At 39.2% G+C, this 17,213-nt stretch overlaps 1 protein-coding gene across 1 annotated transcript in view; it reads left to right on the top strand.

Annotated features, from left to right (window-relative positions):
- The first annotated feature begins 3,654 nt into the window (after window positions 1-3,654).
- Window positions 3,655-17,213, top strand: part of LOC125235381 — a 31,860-nt gene continuing 18,301 nt past the window's right edge. Inside the window, exon 1 of the mRNA XM_048141932.1 lies at window positions 3,655-4,169. Coding sequence (XP_047997889.1) covers window positions 4,156-4,169 — 14 coding nt within the window. The 5' untranslated portion in view covers window positions 3,655-4,155. The remainder of the gene's footprint in view (window positions 4,170-17,213) is intronic.

Here is a 17,213-nt window from a genome sequence, read left to right on the forward strand (position 1 = left end):
GAGTCATGGATGTTTTCTATGTATATAAGTATGTATTTATCTATATAAGCATGTATATCGTCGCGTCGCCTAGCACCCATAGTACAAGCTTTGCTTAATTTGGGGCTAGGTTGATATTTATTTTATTTTATTTAATTTAGAAATGGGAAATCTCACGAGAATATTCTCCATAGTAAAATGAGGACGTTCTCGAGAACAACACAACTCTACTCCATGCTAGCCTGGGTCCGCTTTGACAACTAATCCCAAGATTTGGCGTAGGCAGAGAGAGAGGTAGTTTCACGAAAGCGGCTGCCATCTGACCTTCCAACCTGAAGGGAAACTAGGCCTTATTCGCCTAGTCCGGTTTCCTCACGACGTTTTCCTTCACTGAAAAACGACTGGCTAATACTAAATCACATTTCGCACATAAGTTCCGAAAAACTCAAATAGATATAAACAGTATTAAGACGATACAGGAGCGAAAATGCTAAAACGGAAAGGAGCCCCCCTTTCAACTTGGGAATATTAGTTAAATATACAAGTGTTATTAATTAGATTTATCGAAAAAAAATTGTCCATTAAGAACAACTCAGTCAAAAGATATTTCAAAAAAATCTTTAAAATCGAGGTTCCGCTCTCGACTGTTTCCTCCTTCAAAACTGAATCAATCGGAACGAAATTTGAGAATCTGAATAACAATGAAATAATCTGTGTCGGACCGTTTAGTTTTTTTTGGCTAATTGTTACCAATCTTGAGTATCACTCCTTTTTTTGCGCCATAGTGAAAAAGGCCGTTTTTGGAAATTTTTGATTGGCTCTAGTATCTTTAAAAATAATAATATCAAAAAAATACAGATAAAAAATAATAACAATCAGTGTTGAAAAAAACATTGCTCTATCTTCAAAAACCAGGGAGGAAATAGTCGAGAGCGAGCGTTTGTATGGAGAATTGACCCCTCCTGTATCGTCTTAAGTACGAAATTTAAAATAAGGTTTCCTGTTAGTTGTTACGAATAATATGATAAGGTTTTTCGTTTTTGTGCTTGTGTATATTATAAATGTTTTGTTATTGTTATGAATTTAAAAATAAATAAAGTTCATTAAAAATTATACATTAACTTTTTTTTTCTTTTTTGTTACAGTAGGGTACTTAATATATCTAAGCCCTAAGGCACTGTACCAAGGATGCTGGCAACATTTCCTCGCTGTAGCGCAATGATGATAAGTTGCGCGAAGAAGGCGCCAGCTCTTCGGTCTCCGCTCCGGTCACAAATCTGTACTTAAATTTAGATTTGCGGTAGACCAGGTATCGAATAACATATTAAAAAGCCGTGGTTACCACATTTGTTTTGACTGTATTAAGTACTATAGTACCTACATTGATCGTTCGACTCCATCAATTGAATTAATTAATTGCATTATTTATCAATTCCATTAAATTAATCAGTATTATTGGTATCGTTTAGTATAACTGTTGTGATAGAAATCAACAGAACCTATACCATGACTTTTTGTGACTAGGTACGTTAAAGCACTTGAGGGTAAGGTATTTACTCAAAAACTTAAATATTGGCTTCATGATCGTAGTTTCTATACCGTACACGAGTTTATGAGTTATACAGAAAACAGAATGACAAATAGTTAAATGTCTAATATAATATACCTATATATATTGTATAATGTAAACTGTCGCGCACAAGTCAAATTTTATAACTGTATTTTGTATACCATTTGTAAAATATTTGCATACTGTTTAAAACAGTCGAAAAAGGTGATACAATTTGTCTTTTACACTGTCACGTAATTTATACCCTTTTTCTGTAAATAAAATATTGTTTGTTTGTTTGTTTGTTTAAAATTGTATTCATTGTATGGAAAAAGTGCACAGTGCCCTCTTGCGGTTACGGTTAGAAGAATGCGTGAGATGATGAATGATAGGCTTTTTTTAACCCCCGACGCAAAAACGACGGGTCTGTCTGTATTTTTTGTGTGTCTGTCTGTGACATCGCAGCTCCCGAACGGATGAACCGCTTTAGGTGTAGTTTTTTTGTTTGAGAGTTGAGTTAGTCGGGAGTGTTCTTAGCCACGTTTCATGAAAATCGGTCTACTATGTCAGGGTTTCTTTTTTCAAAATTTTAATTTTGTGGTTAGGTTATTACTGGTACGTTCGGTACGTTACTTGTACATTTGTGTAGTTTATAGTTGTTTATTTATTCTAAAACGTCAGAAAGTCATGGCAGAGGCATATCTCTAACAATATTAGGTACTCATACTTATATCAGAATATTTATTTGTAGGATATACAATCTAATGTTTATTTGAAAAACAATTCCATGTTCGCAGTTTTTTAAGAGTATTTTACTATATTACTTTACTTATTTTTGCTGACTGTACTTCTGTTTTAAAGAATAATTCATGTAGAGCGTGCGCAGACAGAGAGCGGTCTGGAGTTCTGCGTTCCGCGTTCAGAGTTCTGCGTTCTTTAGAATGTACCGAGTCTGTAGCAGCACCGCACACAGCGGGCAGTCTGCCCGCGGCGGTCAAAGCGGAACGCCGCGTTCTAGCGTTCTTTTCCCGCCGAGGCAGAGAACGCCGGAACGCGGGGATGTCCGAGGTTGCAAACACAGAAAAAAATAATGAATTGGTTAGGAAAAAGAAGGATTTCTGAGGTCGAATCTACGGATAGTACACGACATAGTGCTGTTATGTTTACTTTATCCTTAATAAATAATTACAATGTCCTAAAAATACAGTCAGCCTTTATTTTTCTCAATTAATGAAACTATTCATCGACATGCGAATAAAAATATCGAATCGCTGTTCATCTGTAAGGAGAATTTAATAGGTGGAATTTTTGATTTGGTGGAATTTCTTCATAGGAAAACGAACTTTCCAGTGCCATGTTGCATGTACAAAGACACAAACGAAACTAGAACGCGAGAATTTGACCGCCGCCTGTGTGCGTTGGAGCTCTTGAGCGGTCAACGGTCACCAGAACGCGGAACTCTGACAGAACGCAGACCGCTCTCTGTCTGCGCACGCTCTACATGCCATGCAGGCTTACGCCGTGTCTTGCGTGGGCGACGGTCGCGTGACGGTCGCGCGACCGTCACCGTCGCGTCTCATACTTCCATATCGATAAGGTTTGATTTCGTATGCGTCGCATCGCCGTCGCGCGACCATCGCGCGACCGTCGCCCACGCAAGCCACGGCGTTAGCTTTCAAAAGTGCCATCACCCATCAGTGATCAGGGGGGTTACCATGACGTACTAAAGACGTTCAGTTTAGGTTGAGAGAAAGGGACACAGCTATGGCAGTTACATAGCTCCGTCCCTGTCTCTCAACCTAAACTGAACGGCTTTAGCACGTCATGGTAACCCCCCAGATTTTAGAGCGATAATATCGGAACTAGCCGAATAGAAAAAGTCCGCGTTCCCCAGAAAACCGAAGGGCCTTTTGAAATATTTCGGATTGTAAACATAAATAAGTACTTTTCATTATAATATCACTAGTCTACGCAACAGTTTACCTACTTACCTAAAACAACGGAATTATACATTGAAGATATATATCTTAGGTAAGGTTAAACCTTGTCAAAAACACTCGTCAACAACATTGTTTTCATCCCAAAAGCCGGCATAATCAAAAATAATTAATAATATGTCATAACCAACAATCGGAAGCAATAAAAAAATCTAATTCAACGAATGATGTCCGCAAGGCCATGGCCGCCGTGGCCGCGAGCGGGAACTCACTACTCCGTCACACGCCGACATCGACGCTTCTCTATTCGAATCAGCGCGCGTTTGAAATTCAAATCGAGAAACTCAACTTATTATTTTTTATCTCTGGCTTTATTTTTTTTTTTGTTATGTGCCAGTATGTGTCGGTTGACAATTGCAACGCGTTCTGGAAAGCGTCTGTGACAAAAATAGACGCCCACAAATTGTTATAATTAAACTGTATGTAAATAGAGCGGAGGACAGTCGAGTCGTCTGCATCAGTGGTGTAAATAAATGTTTTAAACGAAATATTTTAAAGGGAAATAATGTTTTTTGGGAATAGAACTAAATAAAGTGCTTTAGTGTAATGAAATTTCGGATTACAATGTGTGAAAAAGTTGTGAGGATTTTTATAGATCTATTTATGTGTTAGTGAAGTGTAGTGCTCTAGATGCTTCAAAAACGGTAAGTTCCTCTTTTATCCTAGATTTAGTATACAAAAAATGTTTTTACTTTTGTAGGTACAATTACATCTAAACAATTACTTAAAAATTATAAAAAAAATATCTAAAGATGACTCCAATATTATCAGAAAAAAACCGTGTTCAGATAATTTTGCTCGTGTAACATGTGTGCAGATTTAAATGAACACGACGAGCCAAACCAAAAAAGTTCATTTATTTTTCTAGTGCTTCATATATTAAATATTAATATTTAATATTATTTAGATACCATAAAATTAAAATTTAGGATGCTTTTATTTACGTTATACGTGCTTTAAAAATCTGAGATATCACCATAAGTTGTAAAACAACAATGTATTTCCTTCGATTGTCTCAAGAGTTTACGTAACCTTACAACAATAAACAAACATAATTTCCAATATTTACTCGTATTTAAACTTCACAGAATACCCAATCACAATACACAGACCCAATAATTCATCAATGATGTATGGACTGATTTTTTTATAACTAACTAAGTACCTATTTAAGTATCGTACATGTATGTTTTCGAATTAACATAAGTTTGTTATCTTAAGAATAAGATCACCAACTATATTCAAAATAATATTTTATGGAGTCTCGTCTTATCCGCTTTAAATCGTAAGCTTCAAAAACCTATGACCAAAATTTTCATTCTCGGTTTTAAAATGTTTTGGCATTAAATTCATATTTCGGCCAAAGATTTCGTTTTTGGCCAAAACCAAGACTGATTCTTCAATCATTACACAAAAATCCAGTTTTTCAGGGGCACTATAAAATCACTCCTTCAGCGAAGCACGGGTAGGTATAATAATATTTGCACAAGTGCTGAAAACAGCTGATTTCATAGGCGAGTCAGTAATCAATATGGGGACCTTGAAGAATCATGGGGTATTAGCTGTTTGCACGACTGTGGCTGTGTATTGGTTATTTTGCAATAATAAGAAGTTTATTGGTTTAAGAGACATAAAAATTATATGAAAACTATACTCTGGCAACTCTGTACAAGATGTGAATTTTATTCGTAGATGTCGAATGTCAATTAGTGTGTTTAAACTTTCACGATTATTACACAATATCTGGGCAACCGAGCTTCGCTCGGTTCTGTTTCGTATCCTTGACATGTGTCGCCATCTAGTTCAAAAATGAATAGTACCTACATCGAGCGAAAGAATTCTCAGCCTTAACAACACAACTACTCCACACGAGATGGCGCGCATTTCGCCACAAAAACTCAAATAGTGTATTTTCTATTCGTTTTAGCCTTGACCTGTGTCGCCATCTAGTGTTTGCAATAAATAGTACTTACATCGACCGAAAGAATTCTGTCTTAACAGTACAACTACTGCACACGAGATGGCGCGCGAAGAAAAACGCATGAAAACTCGAAAATTCGCGTTTTCCGGGACCTAAGGATAAGTTAGACCGATTTTTCACCCCCAAAAACCCCCACATAACAAATTTCTGCGAAATCGTTAGAGCGGTTTCCGAGATCGTCAGTGTAAATAAATATATATATAAATAAATAAATAAATAAATAAATAAATATACAAGAATTGCTCGTTTAAAAGTATAAGATTTATAGTATGAATTTTCTGAGATGAACTTTTCGGTTTTGCCCTAATCTGTTAAACAACAGCCTTTGTTTTTATTATTCCCAGCGGCTAGCTCCCGTTTCCACAGCACGTGCTAAAGTCTCAGTGTAGTTAAAAAGCAACTATCATGATAGCAATAAGGTTCAAATTTATTAAACAGTTTGCAGTGTGCAGGTAACTTTTTTTGAAGATGACAATACGTGTTATCTCCGAAAGGGCTTTTTATGGATTTGAACCTTATTGCTATCATGATAGTTGCTTTTTAACTACACTGAGACTATAGCACGTGCCGTTTAAACGGGAGCTAACCGCCGCGAATAATAGAAACAAAGGCCTTTGTTTAACAGATTAGGGCAAAAGCGAAAAGTTCATCTCAGAAAATTCATACTATACTAGTCTTATATTGAATATCGAGATAGTTATAGTCATATATCGAGAGCTTGACAAAAAACAAAAAGGCAATTACAGTTGATAACGTCTATTATAACAAAGATTAAAACATAAATTCACACTCATATCAAAAGGGGTCGACAGAGCACATAAAACTGCACCTGTTTCAGTGCCACTCTTAGCAATAATAGGGTTGAAAGAAAACGAAATTTTCATACTACAGTGACAGTTTACTAGCCATACTAGCACATATCCTACGGTCGACTTCGACGACACCCCCAGTAAGAAAGGAGACTGTGGAATTGAACCCGTCAAAGAACGAAGAAGGAAGAACTAGTTAAAACTACGTAATGGATTCGATCGGTATTACACCTAGTAATTATGTTTAAATATAGTGTAGGCTAAACGTCTGCTAGTGGCCTTACCCCGCACTTGACCGGTCGATATTAAACTATCAATCGGTCAAGAAAACTTTTATACGATTACTTAACAAGTTAACACATGCCTTAGCGTCTATTTCAGACGATATTTCCGAGAAACATTGCTTTTGGTGGCTAAACGCTAAACGGACCTATGCAAGAGACATACCTTGCCACATAGCTGACTAGGGAAGCTTGCAACCGTTGTCTGCAAGTGCCACAAACCACAAACCAGGCAGGCAAGTATGATCGCGCGATCCTCCTCCTTGCGCTATCCCACGGCTCATTGGAGCCTGGGGTCCGCATTGCACTAGTTTTACGGAAGCGACTGCCATCTGACCTACCAACCCAAAGGGCAACTGGGCCTTATTGGAATTAGTCCGGTTTCCTCACGATGTTTTCCTTCACCGAAAAGCGAGTGGCAAATATCAAATGACACGCACATAAGTTCAAAACTCATTGGTACGAGCCGGGTTCGAACCCGCGACCTCCGGATCAAAAGTCGCTCGCTCTCACCGCTAAGCCATCAGCGCGTGATAAATAATAAAACATCTACGCGCGACCAATTTTGCCTTTCTTTTTTACGGAGTGGGAATACAGTTACGCACGATGTGTGGGACTCGCCGTTTCTTTCCACTCCCCTGGCGAGATGGGGGAAACTTGGCCCTACCCACTAAACGCACTCCGGCGTTTCATCCTCTCTGCCGTTCGACCAATTTTACCTGCCGGGTCTCATCGACGAACTTGCGACAGTTGCGACCATCTACAATGCCCAGTAGACAGACATGGAAATGAATGCATAATAATGTATTGCACTGATTGCACAATAGCTCAATAGGAGCGTCCAATACTGCCCTGCTAAGCCGAGTGGCGCTATCTCAAAACAAAATGATTTTGAAAATGGAACTGTCAGTTATAGATACTTAAGTATAAGTTAGCTATGGATTTTCGTTTGAGATAGCGCTTTTCGGCTTATCAGGGCAGAATAAGTGTGTGTGGGATCGAGAACTTGCGACGGATCATCACCAATGGCACTATTTATGTTTCCTAGGCCTAAAGTACTGTCGCGTTCAGTTTTGTCTTTATAGACAACACAGGGTGTATAGAAGCGAAGCAGGGGGAAAAACAGGGTGTATAGAAGCGTGTGTTTATACACACCACCGCTTCTATACACCCTGTTTTTATTGAATTCCGTTAGCTTTAAGGGATGGTTCTTTAGACCAAATACAATTAATTTCTCTAAGAAACTAGCGTCTTAACTTTTACGGTTATCGAGTTATTAAAAAAATACTAAACACGTGTGTGACAGTCTTTTACCACTTCTCAATGTTATTTGTTTTGACATATGCCGTCAATCACTTGACACTAACTTGAATATTATTCTTAAAGGTCTCTCACACTAATTAATTCATTTATTATGTATGAAAACGATGAAAAAATTTTGTTGTTCCTGATAACAAACCTAACGACGTCAAATTTAACGGAAAACAAAAAAAAAACGGTGTATATGCTCATAACATAGTAAAGCAGTGATCAAATATTTTTGTCAAGTCTGACTGTGCTTATGCTTACTTTAGGTTAAGTTCAGAACTCAAGGACGTAATGCCAAAACCTCGTTTTTCCGACGTTCAACTTGAACCTTCAACCTTCGGTAAGAGGCGTCTCAGCGGCGCCAAAACATAATATATCATTCGGGAATAACGATCTAGATATCTATGTTTCTTTTTATATACCACGTCGGTGGCAAACAGGCATACAGTCCGCCTGATGGAAAGCGGTCGCCGTAACCTACGGACGACGAGTCAAGGGGTGTCACATGCGCGTTGTCCACCCATTAGAAACTTGTAAGTAACTTATTTCTAAGGAGGTGCCGACGACTCAAAGGACAATAGACGGAACAATTTAGTTCCATTGGTACTTAACTAGGTATTTAGTTCTTTTTGGAGCTGACCAAAATGAAATGTCGTCACTACTTTTAAAAAAACTCGTCTGTCAATGAAAAGAAAATGGTAGTAAGTATGTATGGAATTCATATAGACTTACTGCGTTTTAACTTTGAGGAACAGCGTGAGATACGAGATTTTTTAAAAGTAGTGACGATGTGTCATCAAATTAAAAATAAAAGTTTTTTTGGGAATTATATGCAAAATTTCAACTTATAGTAGAAAACCAGCCGGGCGATTATGGTTCCAATTTTTACAAGGTTTTATTGAACTTGCCTTGTTACATAGTAGTTATGTTAGTGTGCGTCAAAACGTAGAAGCTGAATTTGACCCACTTCCCGTTTTCCGATCGAGTTGAAATTTATATCCAGTAAATTAACTATAAACACCATATTATTGAATCGATGTTATGTTAAGGTTCCGAATACCACCATAAATATAATATCTTTCTAAAATTTTACGCAAAAAATATACACGTGCAATCTCAAGGACACCACAAGGTTTTCAATTGTTTTTTCTTCGATTCGAACTTGAACCTGACACCCCTCACGTCATCCGGACGCGAGAGGCGACTCGATGGCGCCAAAACATATAATTCGGAGGAGTAACGATATATGTTGCTGCAATATTATACAGTGATATGACGTGGTTGTATTAGAGAGGTGGATTAGATAGATTTTGCCAGTGACCTTCATGTTTTCTTGCTATATCTTTGTTGTTGTTTATATTATTGTTATTCGAAAATATTCTAAGCTCATTGGGTACTTACGTAGATATAGGCGCTTAGGCGCCAGTAGAAGGGTTACTTTATAGGCAATTATGTTGAGCCATCTTATTCTGAAGTCTGTGACATTGTACGAGATAATTTTCGCAAATAAAAAACTTTTTGCACCTTTTTGTAGTGCCTGAGAAGTTTACCGTATACGTATAGGTAATCTATTGAACCGTTGTGTCTAATTCGCCAGTGTGCCCCGGAACCTCAAAAACACGACATCATCATATTAGCCCTTAATCGCCCACTGTTGATTAGGCCTCTCTTCTGTGACGCCACTAGTCCCGGGACAACCTCATCCAGTTGTGACCCGCAATGTTACGAATGTCGTCCACCCAACGAGCCAACAGATGCCAAGTGCTTCTTACATCTGTAAGCGGCCACCATTCCGTTAGCATTTTAGTCCACCTGCCGTCACTCTGCCTAGAAACAGGGACATGCTCAACTCCATTTTAGTTTGGTAATGACGAAGCTAACGTCTTGCACCTTAGTGCGATGACGGATGTCGGCATTCCTCACCCGATCTCGAATCTTGATACCAAGCATGGCACTCTGTGCAACTCATATCTTAGTGAGCGTCCATATTTCGGCACCGTAGGCGTAGGTCTTGGTGGGCAGGACACATTGGTTTAGAGGCGAGTCTTCGCGACGCAGAAACACGACACTTTCGATCACAGCTGCCACAAGTCGGCAGTGTGGTCGCTCAGTCCATCTCCTACAGTGTTTTTAAGAAGCAAAAGTATACACGCTCTTATGGCAAATAAGATTCATGTCAGATGTTTTTGCGGCTAACACGTGATTGTACTACTAAAGAGTTGATGTCAGGGAATTTGGAAACCCTCAGCCGGTCCTTTATACTGTTTTGAATATTAATATCTTAGTATCCTAATTTAATTAGAATTACTGACGCATGCTAGGTACTAAAGGCGTAGGCAGAAACTGTGATTAATTACATACCACATGGCATTTTTCAGCCCGCTAGTCACTAACACATATAGAACATTCGTTTAGAAATTGTCTTTTTTGGGGCCTCTTGGGGTAAGCCCCAAGAGGCCCCAAAAAAGTATAAGTACAAGGTGTAGGTATTTAGTCACTTCATAACGTGCAAAAAAAAAGTGAATATATATTTTTTAAATCTGTTACTGTTTCGAAACTGCTTGCTCGTTATGAATAAACGAAATTGGCTTTAACGATATAATAATACTGTGATTTGGCGACCCTCAGGGTCAGACGGACTCACGGAGCCAAACTATTCTGAGGGTCAACGTTAGCGACAACTCTCGTAGGTCTTAACTTAGCTAGTTATAGGTAGTTTGTCGCAGAGTGATGAACTTTAAATCGCTCGCTCTTTTTAGGGTTCCTGTTGGTAGGTTGCTATGAAACCGTTGTTATTGTAATGTCTGTACAATCAACCGTCATTCATCTGGTTTTGTGAATCAAATATATTCCTTGATAATCCACTGCGCCTTATTACTCTTTAATAGGTTATGGGCCCAGTTTACAAAATTTTCTGTTACCAAATTGAACGGATTAGAAGATTTTACGTCATGGAAATTCGCAATAAAAATGCTACTAGTTCGCGAGAAATGTTTCAAGTATACGTCAGCGCTACCGAAGAAAGATGATACTGATGAAATAGAGAAGGATCAGGAGGCTTTTACGTTGATTTGTCTTCATCTGGAGCCGCATCTGTATCCGTATGTGCAAAATCTTTCTAACGCTAAGGAGGTATGGGATGCGTTGACAGCTTTATTTGAAGATAAAGGTATTAACCGGCGCATATCTTTAATGAATAATCTCTTGGATGAAAAGCTAGAAAATCACAAGTCTATGCATGAGTATGTTGCATCCGTGATGAGCCACGCACAGAAGCTGAAAGAGATTAATCAGAGCTTTGATGACGATTTGATAGCCGTAGTACTATTGAGAGGTCTACCTGATGAATATAGACCATTGCGAATGGCATTAGAACACTCAGGTATGAAGCTTACCTCTGAAAATGTTCGTCAGAAGCTGTTACAAGAGGATTCCGGCCAGAGTTCTTCGAAAGTTTCCTCGGGTGCGAATTCGGCATTAGTAGCAAAGAAACAGGGTCAGCATTCAGTATCAAAGCTCAGGTGCTTCAGGTGTGGCCAGAAAGGTCACAAGAAGTCAGATTGCCCGAAGCTGGTAAAGGAAATGGATGGCGAAGGCGTATCAACGGTTTCTTCAAAGTCGAAGAAAGTTGCATTACACTGTTCACTATCGGTACACGATTCCTTCAGCCCCGCGGCGTTTTATCTGGACAGCGGAGCATCGAACCACATGAGTTTTCAGAAGCATTGGTTTAGAGACTTTATGATAACTGATAAGAATGTTGTGACATGTGCGAATGATGACAAAATGTCAAGTGAGGGTAAGGGTGACATTATGGTAAGTTTAAAAGGAGTTTTGTTACCTATAAAAGAGTGTTACTATGTACCCGACTTGAAAGTAAATCTTTTATCGATATCGAAGTTGGTAAAGAATGGGTGGAAGGTGTTATTTGATTCTGATGGTTGTAAGATGTTTCACCAGTCGATTGGCAAAGTTACGAGTAAACTTGTGTTGACTGCTAGTGAAGTCTCTGGTATCTATAGGTTGGATGATTGTTTTCCTGTTGTAGAAGGGGCTTTGGCTACAGTTCAAGTTGAGGACTCGTTGGCGCTTTGGCATCGGAGGCTTGGGCACGTGAATCTGAGCGATTTACGGAAGCTTCCACAGATCGAGCTTGGAGGTAAAAGCGTAATGGAACCTTGTGTCGCTTGTATAAGAGGTAAGGCACATAGATTACCTTTTCCAAAGGGTGAAGCAGGACGAGCAGATGACAAACTCGGCTTAGTACATGCTGATTTGTGCGGACCAATGTCGGAACGTTCTTATGGGGGTGCTCATTACATGTTCATCATTGTGGATGATTTTACTAGGAAAATGTTTGCATATTTTCTTAAGGAAAAGTCACAGGCTTTAAGTTGCTTCAAGGATTTTGTGACACATGTGGAGAATGAGACCGGATTGACAGTCAAGCGACTGAGAACGGACAATGGCACGGAGTTTGTAAATAAAGAATTTAATGCATTTCTTTCCAGTAAGGGAATACGGCACCAGTTAACAGTTCCCTACACAGCTGAACAGAACGGAGTTGCGGAAAGGTCCCAGCGTTCGGTTACGGAGATGGCACGGACTATGCTCATGGATAAAGGTTTGAATCAGAAGTTTTGGGCGGAAGCTTGCAACACAGCGGTATACGTCAAGAACAGACTACCTCATAGTGCCAATAATGGGAAGATTCCGGAAGAACTGTGGACAGGGAAGGTACAGAAGTTGGATCATTTGAGAGTATTCGGTTCAACGGCTTATGTGCACATTCCAAAGGAGAAGAGAAAGAAATGGGACGCTAAGGCAAAGCAATATATTTTCGTCGGTTATTGCGAAGATACTAAGGGGTATCGCTTTGCGGATCTTAGCAATCCTAGACAGATAGTAACAGGTCGAGACGTGACATTTATTGAAGGTTCATCTGATTTAAAGGTGTCAGATACTGGTTCAAATAAAGAGTTGACGTCGTCTCAGAGGATGAGAGGACTGTTCAAGACGAAGACAATGTCGTTGTATGGGAAATCGGTCAGATGGTTCCGAATACGTCAATGACTGAGGATTCTTATGAAGATGCGGTAGAGAGCACGGACACAGGAGATGTACCCGTTGAAGCTTGCGCGGAAACAACTCGTACAACTGAGCCCGAGACACTCAATGAAGCTTCTAGACAAGAATCGGTCATTGAAGATCGTAACGAAGAGCCAGGTGCAGCTGTGCAGATTGAGACAGAACCTAGGTATCCTTTACGGAATAGGTTACATAAGGCACAGAGCGGGCTATATTGCTATAATAGTACCTACAATATAGAGGAAGAGCCCCGATCATACAAGGAAGCATTACAAAGACCTGACAGTCATGAGTGGCAAGCGGCAATGGAACGTGAGTTGGAGTCCATGAAGGAACACGACGTTTGGAAGGTTGTTGAGAAACCGCCAGGAGCCAAGGTAGTGGGAAACAAGTGGGTCTACAAGTACAAGTATGACGCCGATGGAAACCTGACATATAAAGCCAGACTTGTCGCTAAAGGTTTTACGCAGTCATACGGTGTGGATTATTTTGAAACGTTTTCTCCCGTCGTAAGAAGATCAACTCTAAGGTTATTGCTGGCGTTGGCTGCTGAAAATAATTTACAGGTGCATCATTTCGATGTAAATACCGCATTTCTGAATGGTGATTTACACGAAAAAGTTTTTATGCGATTACCGGAAGGTTTTGACAGCGAAGGTCAGAAACATAGAGTTTGTTTATTGCAGAAGGCAATATATGGCCTTAAACAAGCAAGTCGGTCGTGGAACGAAAAAGTCAATGATGTTTTGCTGTCAATGTCATTTAAACGTTCTGAGTACGATTGTTGCTTATATTTTAAAGACGATATTTATATTTGTCTTTATGTGGACGATTTTATAATATTCTTTAAGAATATTAATAGTAAGATTGAATTGTTGAGCGGGTTGCGCAATCACTTCAAAGTGAAGGATTTAGAGGAAGCTCGGCAGTGTTTGGGCATAAGTTTAGAACGAGGAAAAGAAGGTACGTTGTTTCTACATCAGAGGAAGTTTGTCGAGACCGTTCTAAAGGATCATGGTATGGATCAATGCAAACCAGTGAAGACTCCAATGGAACTGGATCTGCATAAGGTTTTGGCAGATGGGGGTGGTGAGGAGTTGGATCGCCAAGAACAATTACGATACCAGTCGTTGGTTGGTGCATTGAATTACCTGGCATGCATCACAAGGCCCGATATCTCGGCGGCCGTGAGCTTTTTAGCTCAATACAATTCATGTTGCCGATCAATACATATGAAGGCGGCTAAGCGGGTTCTACGTTACCTAAAGGGAACGTGTCACTTAGGCCTTATATTTAGGAAGTCAAAAGGTGAACGTAACGATAATTTCATTACAGGTTACGTTGATGCTGACTGGGAGGCGACATCAGGGACAGAAAGTCTTATTCGGGATACGTGTTTCAAGTTGGCCCGAATCTGATAGCTTGGGAATGCAGGAAGCAGACTTGCGTCTCGGTTTCCTCAACGGAATCGGAATTTGTCGCATTATCTGAAGCATCCAAGGAAGCTGTATACCTCCAGAGGTTAGTGAGTCACGTAATCAATAGAGGGAGCTCTGAGAAAGTCAAGTTGTTTGTAGACAACCAGAGCGCTATGGCGTTGGCGAACAATCCCGTTTTTCACCGACGCACTAAACATGTGGATATTAGATTCCACTACGTGCGTCACTGCGTCAATGAGGGGTTGATTCAGTTGGAGTACATTCCTACTGAAGATAACTTGGCTGATGTCTTAACCAAGCCATTGCCCCGTGTTAAGTTTGAAAGGTGTGTGACTGGTTTAGGTTTAGACTTGAGTTCTTGATGATACTGTGGATGTTCACATGATGATGGATGGTTGCTTGAGAGGAAGTGTTGGTAGGTTGCTATGAAACCGTTGTTATTGTAATGTCTGTACAATCAACCGTCATTCATCTGGTTTTGTGAATCAAATATATTCCTTGATAATCCACTGCGCCTTATTACTCTTTAATAGTTCCGTAGTCAACTATTAGTTCCGCCATGTCTGTCTGTCCGTCCGTCCGTCCGCGGATAATCTCAGTAACCGTTAGCACTAGAAAGCTGAAATTTGGTACCAATATGTACATCAATCACGCCAACAAAGTGCAAAAATAAAAAATGGAAAAAAATGTTTTATTAGGGTACCCCCCCCTACATGTAAAGTGGCGGCTGATATTTTTTTCATTCTAACCCCAACGTGTGATATATCGTTGGATAGGTGTTTAAAAATGAGTAAGGGTTTCGAAAGATCGTTTTTTGATAATATTAATATTTTTGAAAATAATCGCTCCTAAAGGAAAAAAAAGTGCTTCCCCCCCCTCTAACTTTTGAACCATATGTTTAAAAAATATGAAAAAAATCACAAATGTAGAACTTTATAAAGACTTTCTAGGAAAATTGTTTTGAACTTGATAGGTTCAGTAGTTTTTGAGAAAAATATGGAAAACTACGGAACCCTACACTGAGCGTGGCCCGACACGCTCTTGGCCGGTTTATATTTAAACGGGCACGATTATATTTTGTTCGTTTCTTTCGCTGCTGATATGATAGCCCAGCTTACTAGCTTTTGGTGGAACCAGTGCCTAAAAGGGAGTTATTTTTTTAGTTGAATGTTTGGATTTCGTCATTTTTCAATGCCATGAAAATATTTTCTATCAACATCTTGGATGAGAGTGGTAAATATGAAAGTGGATGGATACAATGGTAGTGGAAGGCCTAAGAAAAGATGGATGGAATGTGTGAACAATGATATCATGAGAGTGAAAGGTATTAGTATGGAAATGAAGGCTGATAGAGAAGTAAAGTAAAGTAAAGTAAATTAATTAATTAAATAAAAACACAAAGTTTTACACGCAGGCATTATCCGGTGGACTGCAAACTAGGCTAGGCCTGTATCTTGCAGCCCACGAATGGAATGGAGGAAGATGATCTGCTACGCCGACCCCAAATAATGGGAAAAGGGCAAGGGAATGATGATGATGATGATGATGATCTTGGATGAGAATGACAGTTCCCGATAGTTCTCTTCCCGTCACTTACCGTCACTGATATAAGAGAGCTTATTTCTGCCAAAGCTTTTAAACAGACTATTCGACTAACGCAATAACTACTAAAATGTATAATAAGCGACTTACTTTTCTTTCATGGAAAGCCTTCCTAAAAACGTAGAAAATAAATAAATAAATAATAATAAATAAATAAATATTATGGGACATTCTTACACAGATTGACTGAGGCCCACGGTAAGCTCAAGAAGGCTTGTGTTGTGGGTACTCAGACAACGATATATATAATATATAAATAATTGTATACATAGAAAACATCCATGACTCAGGAACAAATATCTGTGCTCATCACACAAATAAATGCCCTTACCGGGATTCGAACCCGGGACCGCGCCGTAGCAGGCAGGGTCACTACTCACTACCGACTGCGCCAGACCGGTCGTCAAAATAATAACAATATTGACCACACCTCCACGCCTCTTCGAGGTTGGAACAAGGGCATGATGCTCAGTATCAAAAACGACGTAAGAACCTCAAGCAGCCAACATACTTATGACTTTTGGACTGTATATACAGGGAAGATGCTACAGATCTAAAAAGACGTAACAGCCATACTCAACCTAAGTATGTAGTTAAGACTTTTGGATTGTGTGGTTATAAGCGTTCGAAAAGTCTCAAACGATTGTGGACACAGAACCTTGTCGAGAGAGGTCAGAGTTGATTTGATGTTGATATTTTTAGATGTCATTGGGGTCGCAAATTATTTATTAACTGATTAGTGTTATGGTAACATGGCCAAAGTAAAAAAAAATGAAATAAAGATAAATGTTTGTATGTCATGTTATGTTATGTGTCACCATGGTGTCACCAGGATTTATTTTGAAAACTATAATCGTAAGAAAATTCTCTCGACTTCCTGACTTTTGAAGATATAGTAATAGTACATTACTATGAGGTATGTATAGTGCTTTTCTCAAACATGGTATGAAATAAAAAAAAAACGAAAATTTTTTTTTTTGTATGAAACCGCACCCAAAATCAAATATTGTCTAGGGCCCGTACCAGTTGCAGTCGGCACGTCTATAAAGCCCCTTATAGTTTTTTTTTAATTGGCTAAATACCTGGATGTTATGTCACAATTATCTGTGTTTGGTAATTAAAAAAGAGGACTTTGCCGGCCTTGGCCCGCAAGGTTTGTATGAAATTCCATTATCTATCA

This window comes from Leguminivora glycinivorella, chromosome 17 (assembly GCF_023078275.1).
Source record: "Leguminivora glycinivorella isolate SPB_JAAS2020 chromosome 17, LegGlyc_1.1, whole genome shotgun sequence".
Classification (NCBI taxonomy): domain Eukaryota; kingdom Metazoa; phylum Arthropoda; class Insecta; order Lepidoptera; family Tortricidae; genus Leguminivora; species Leguminivora glycinivorella.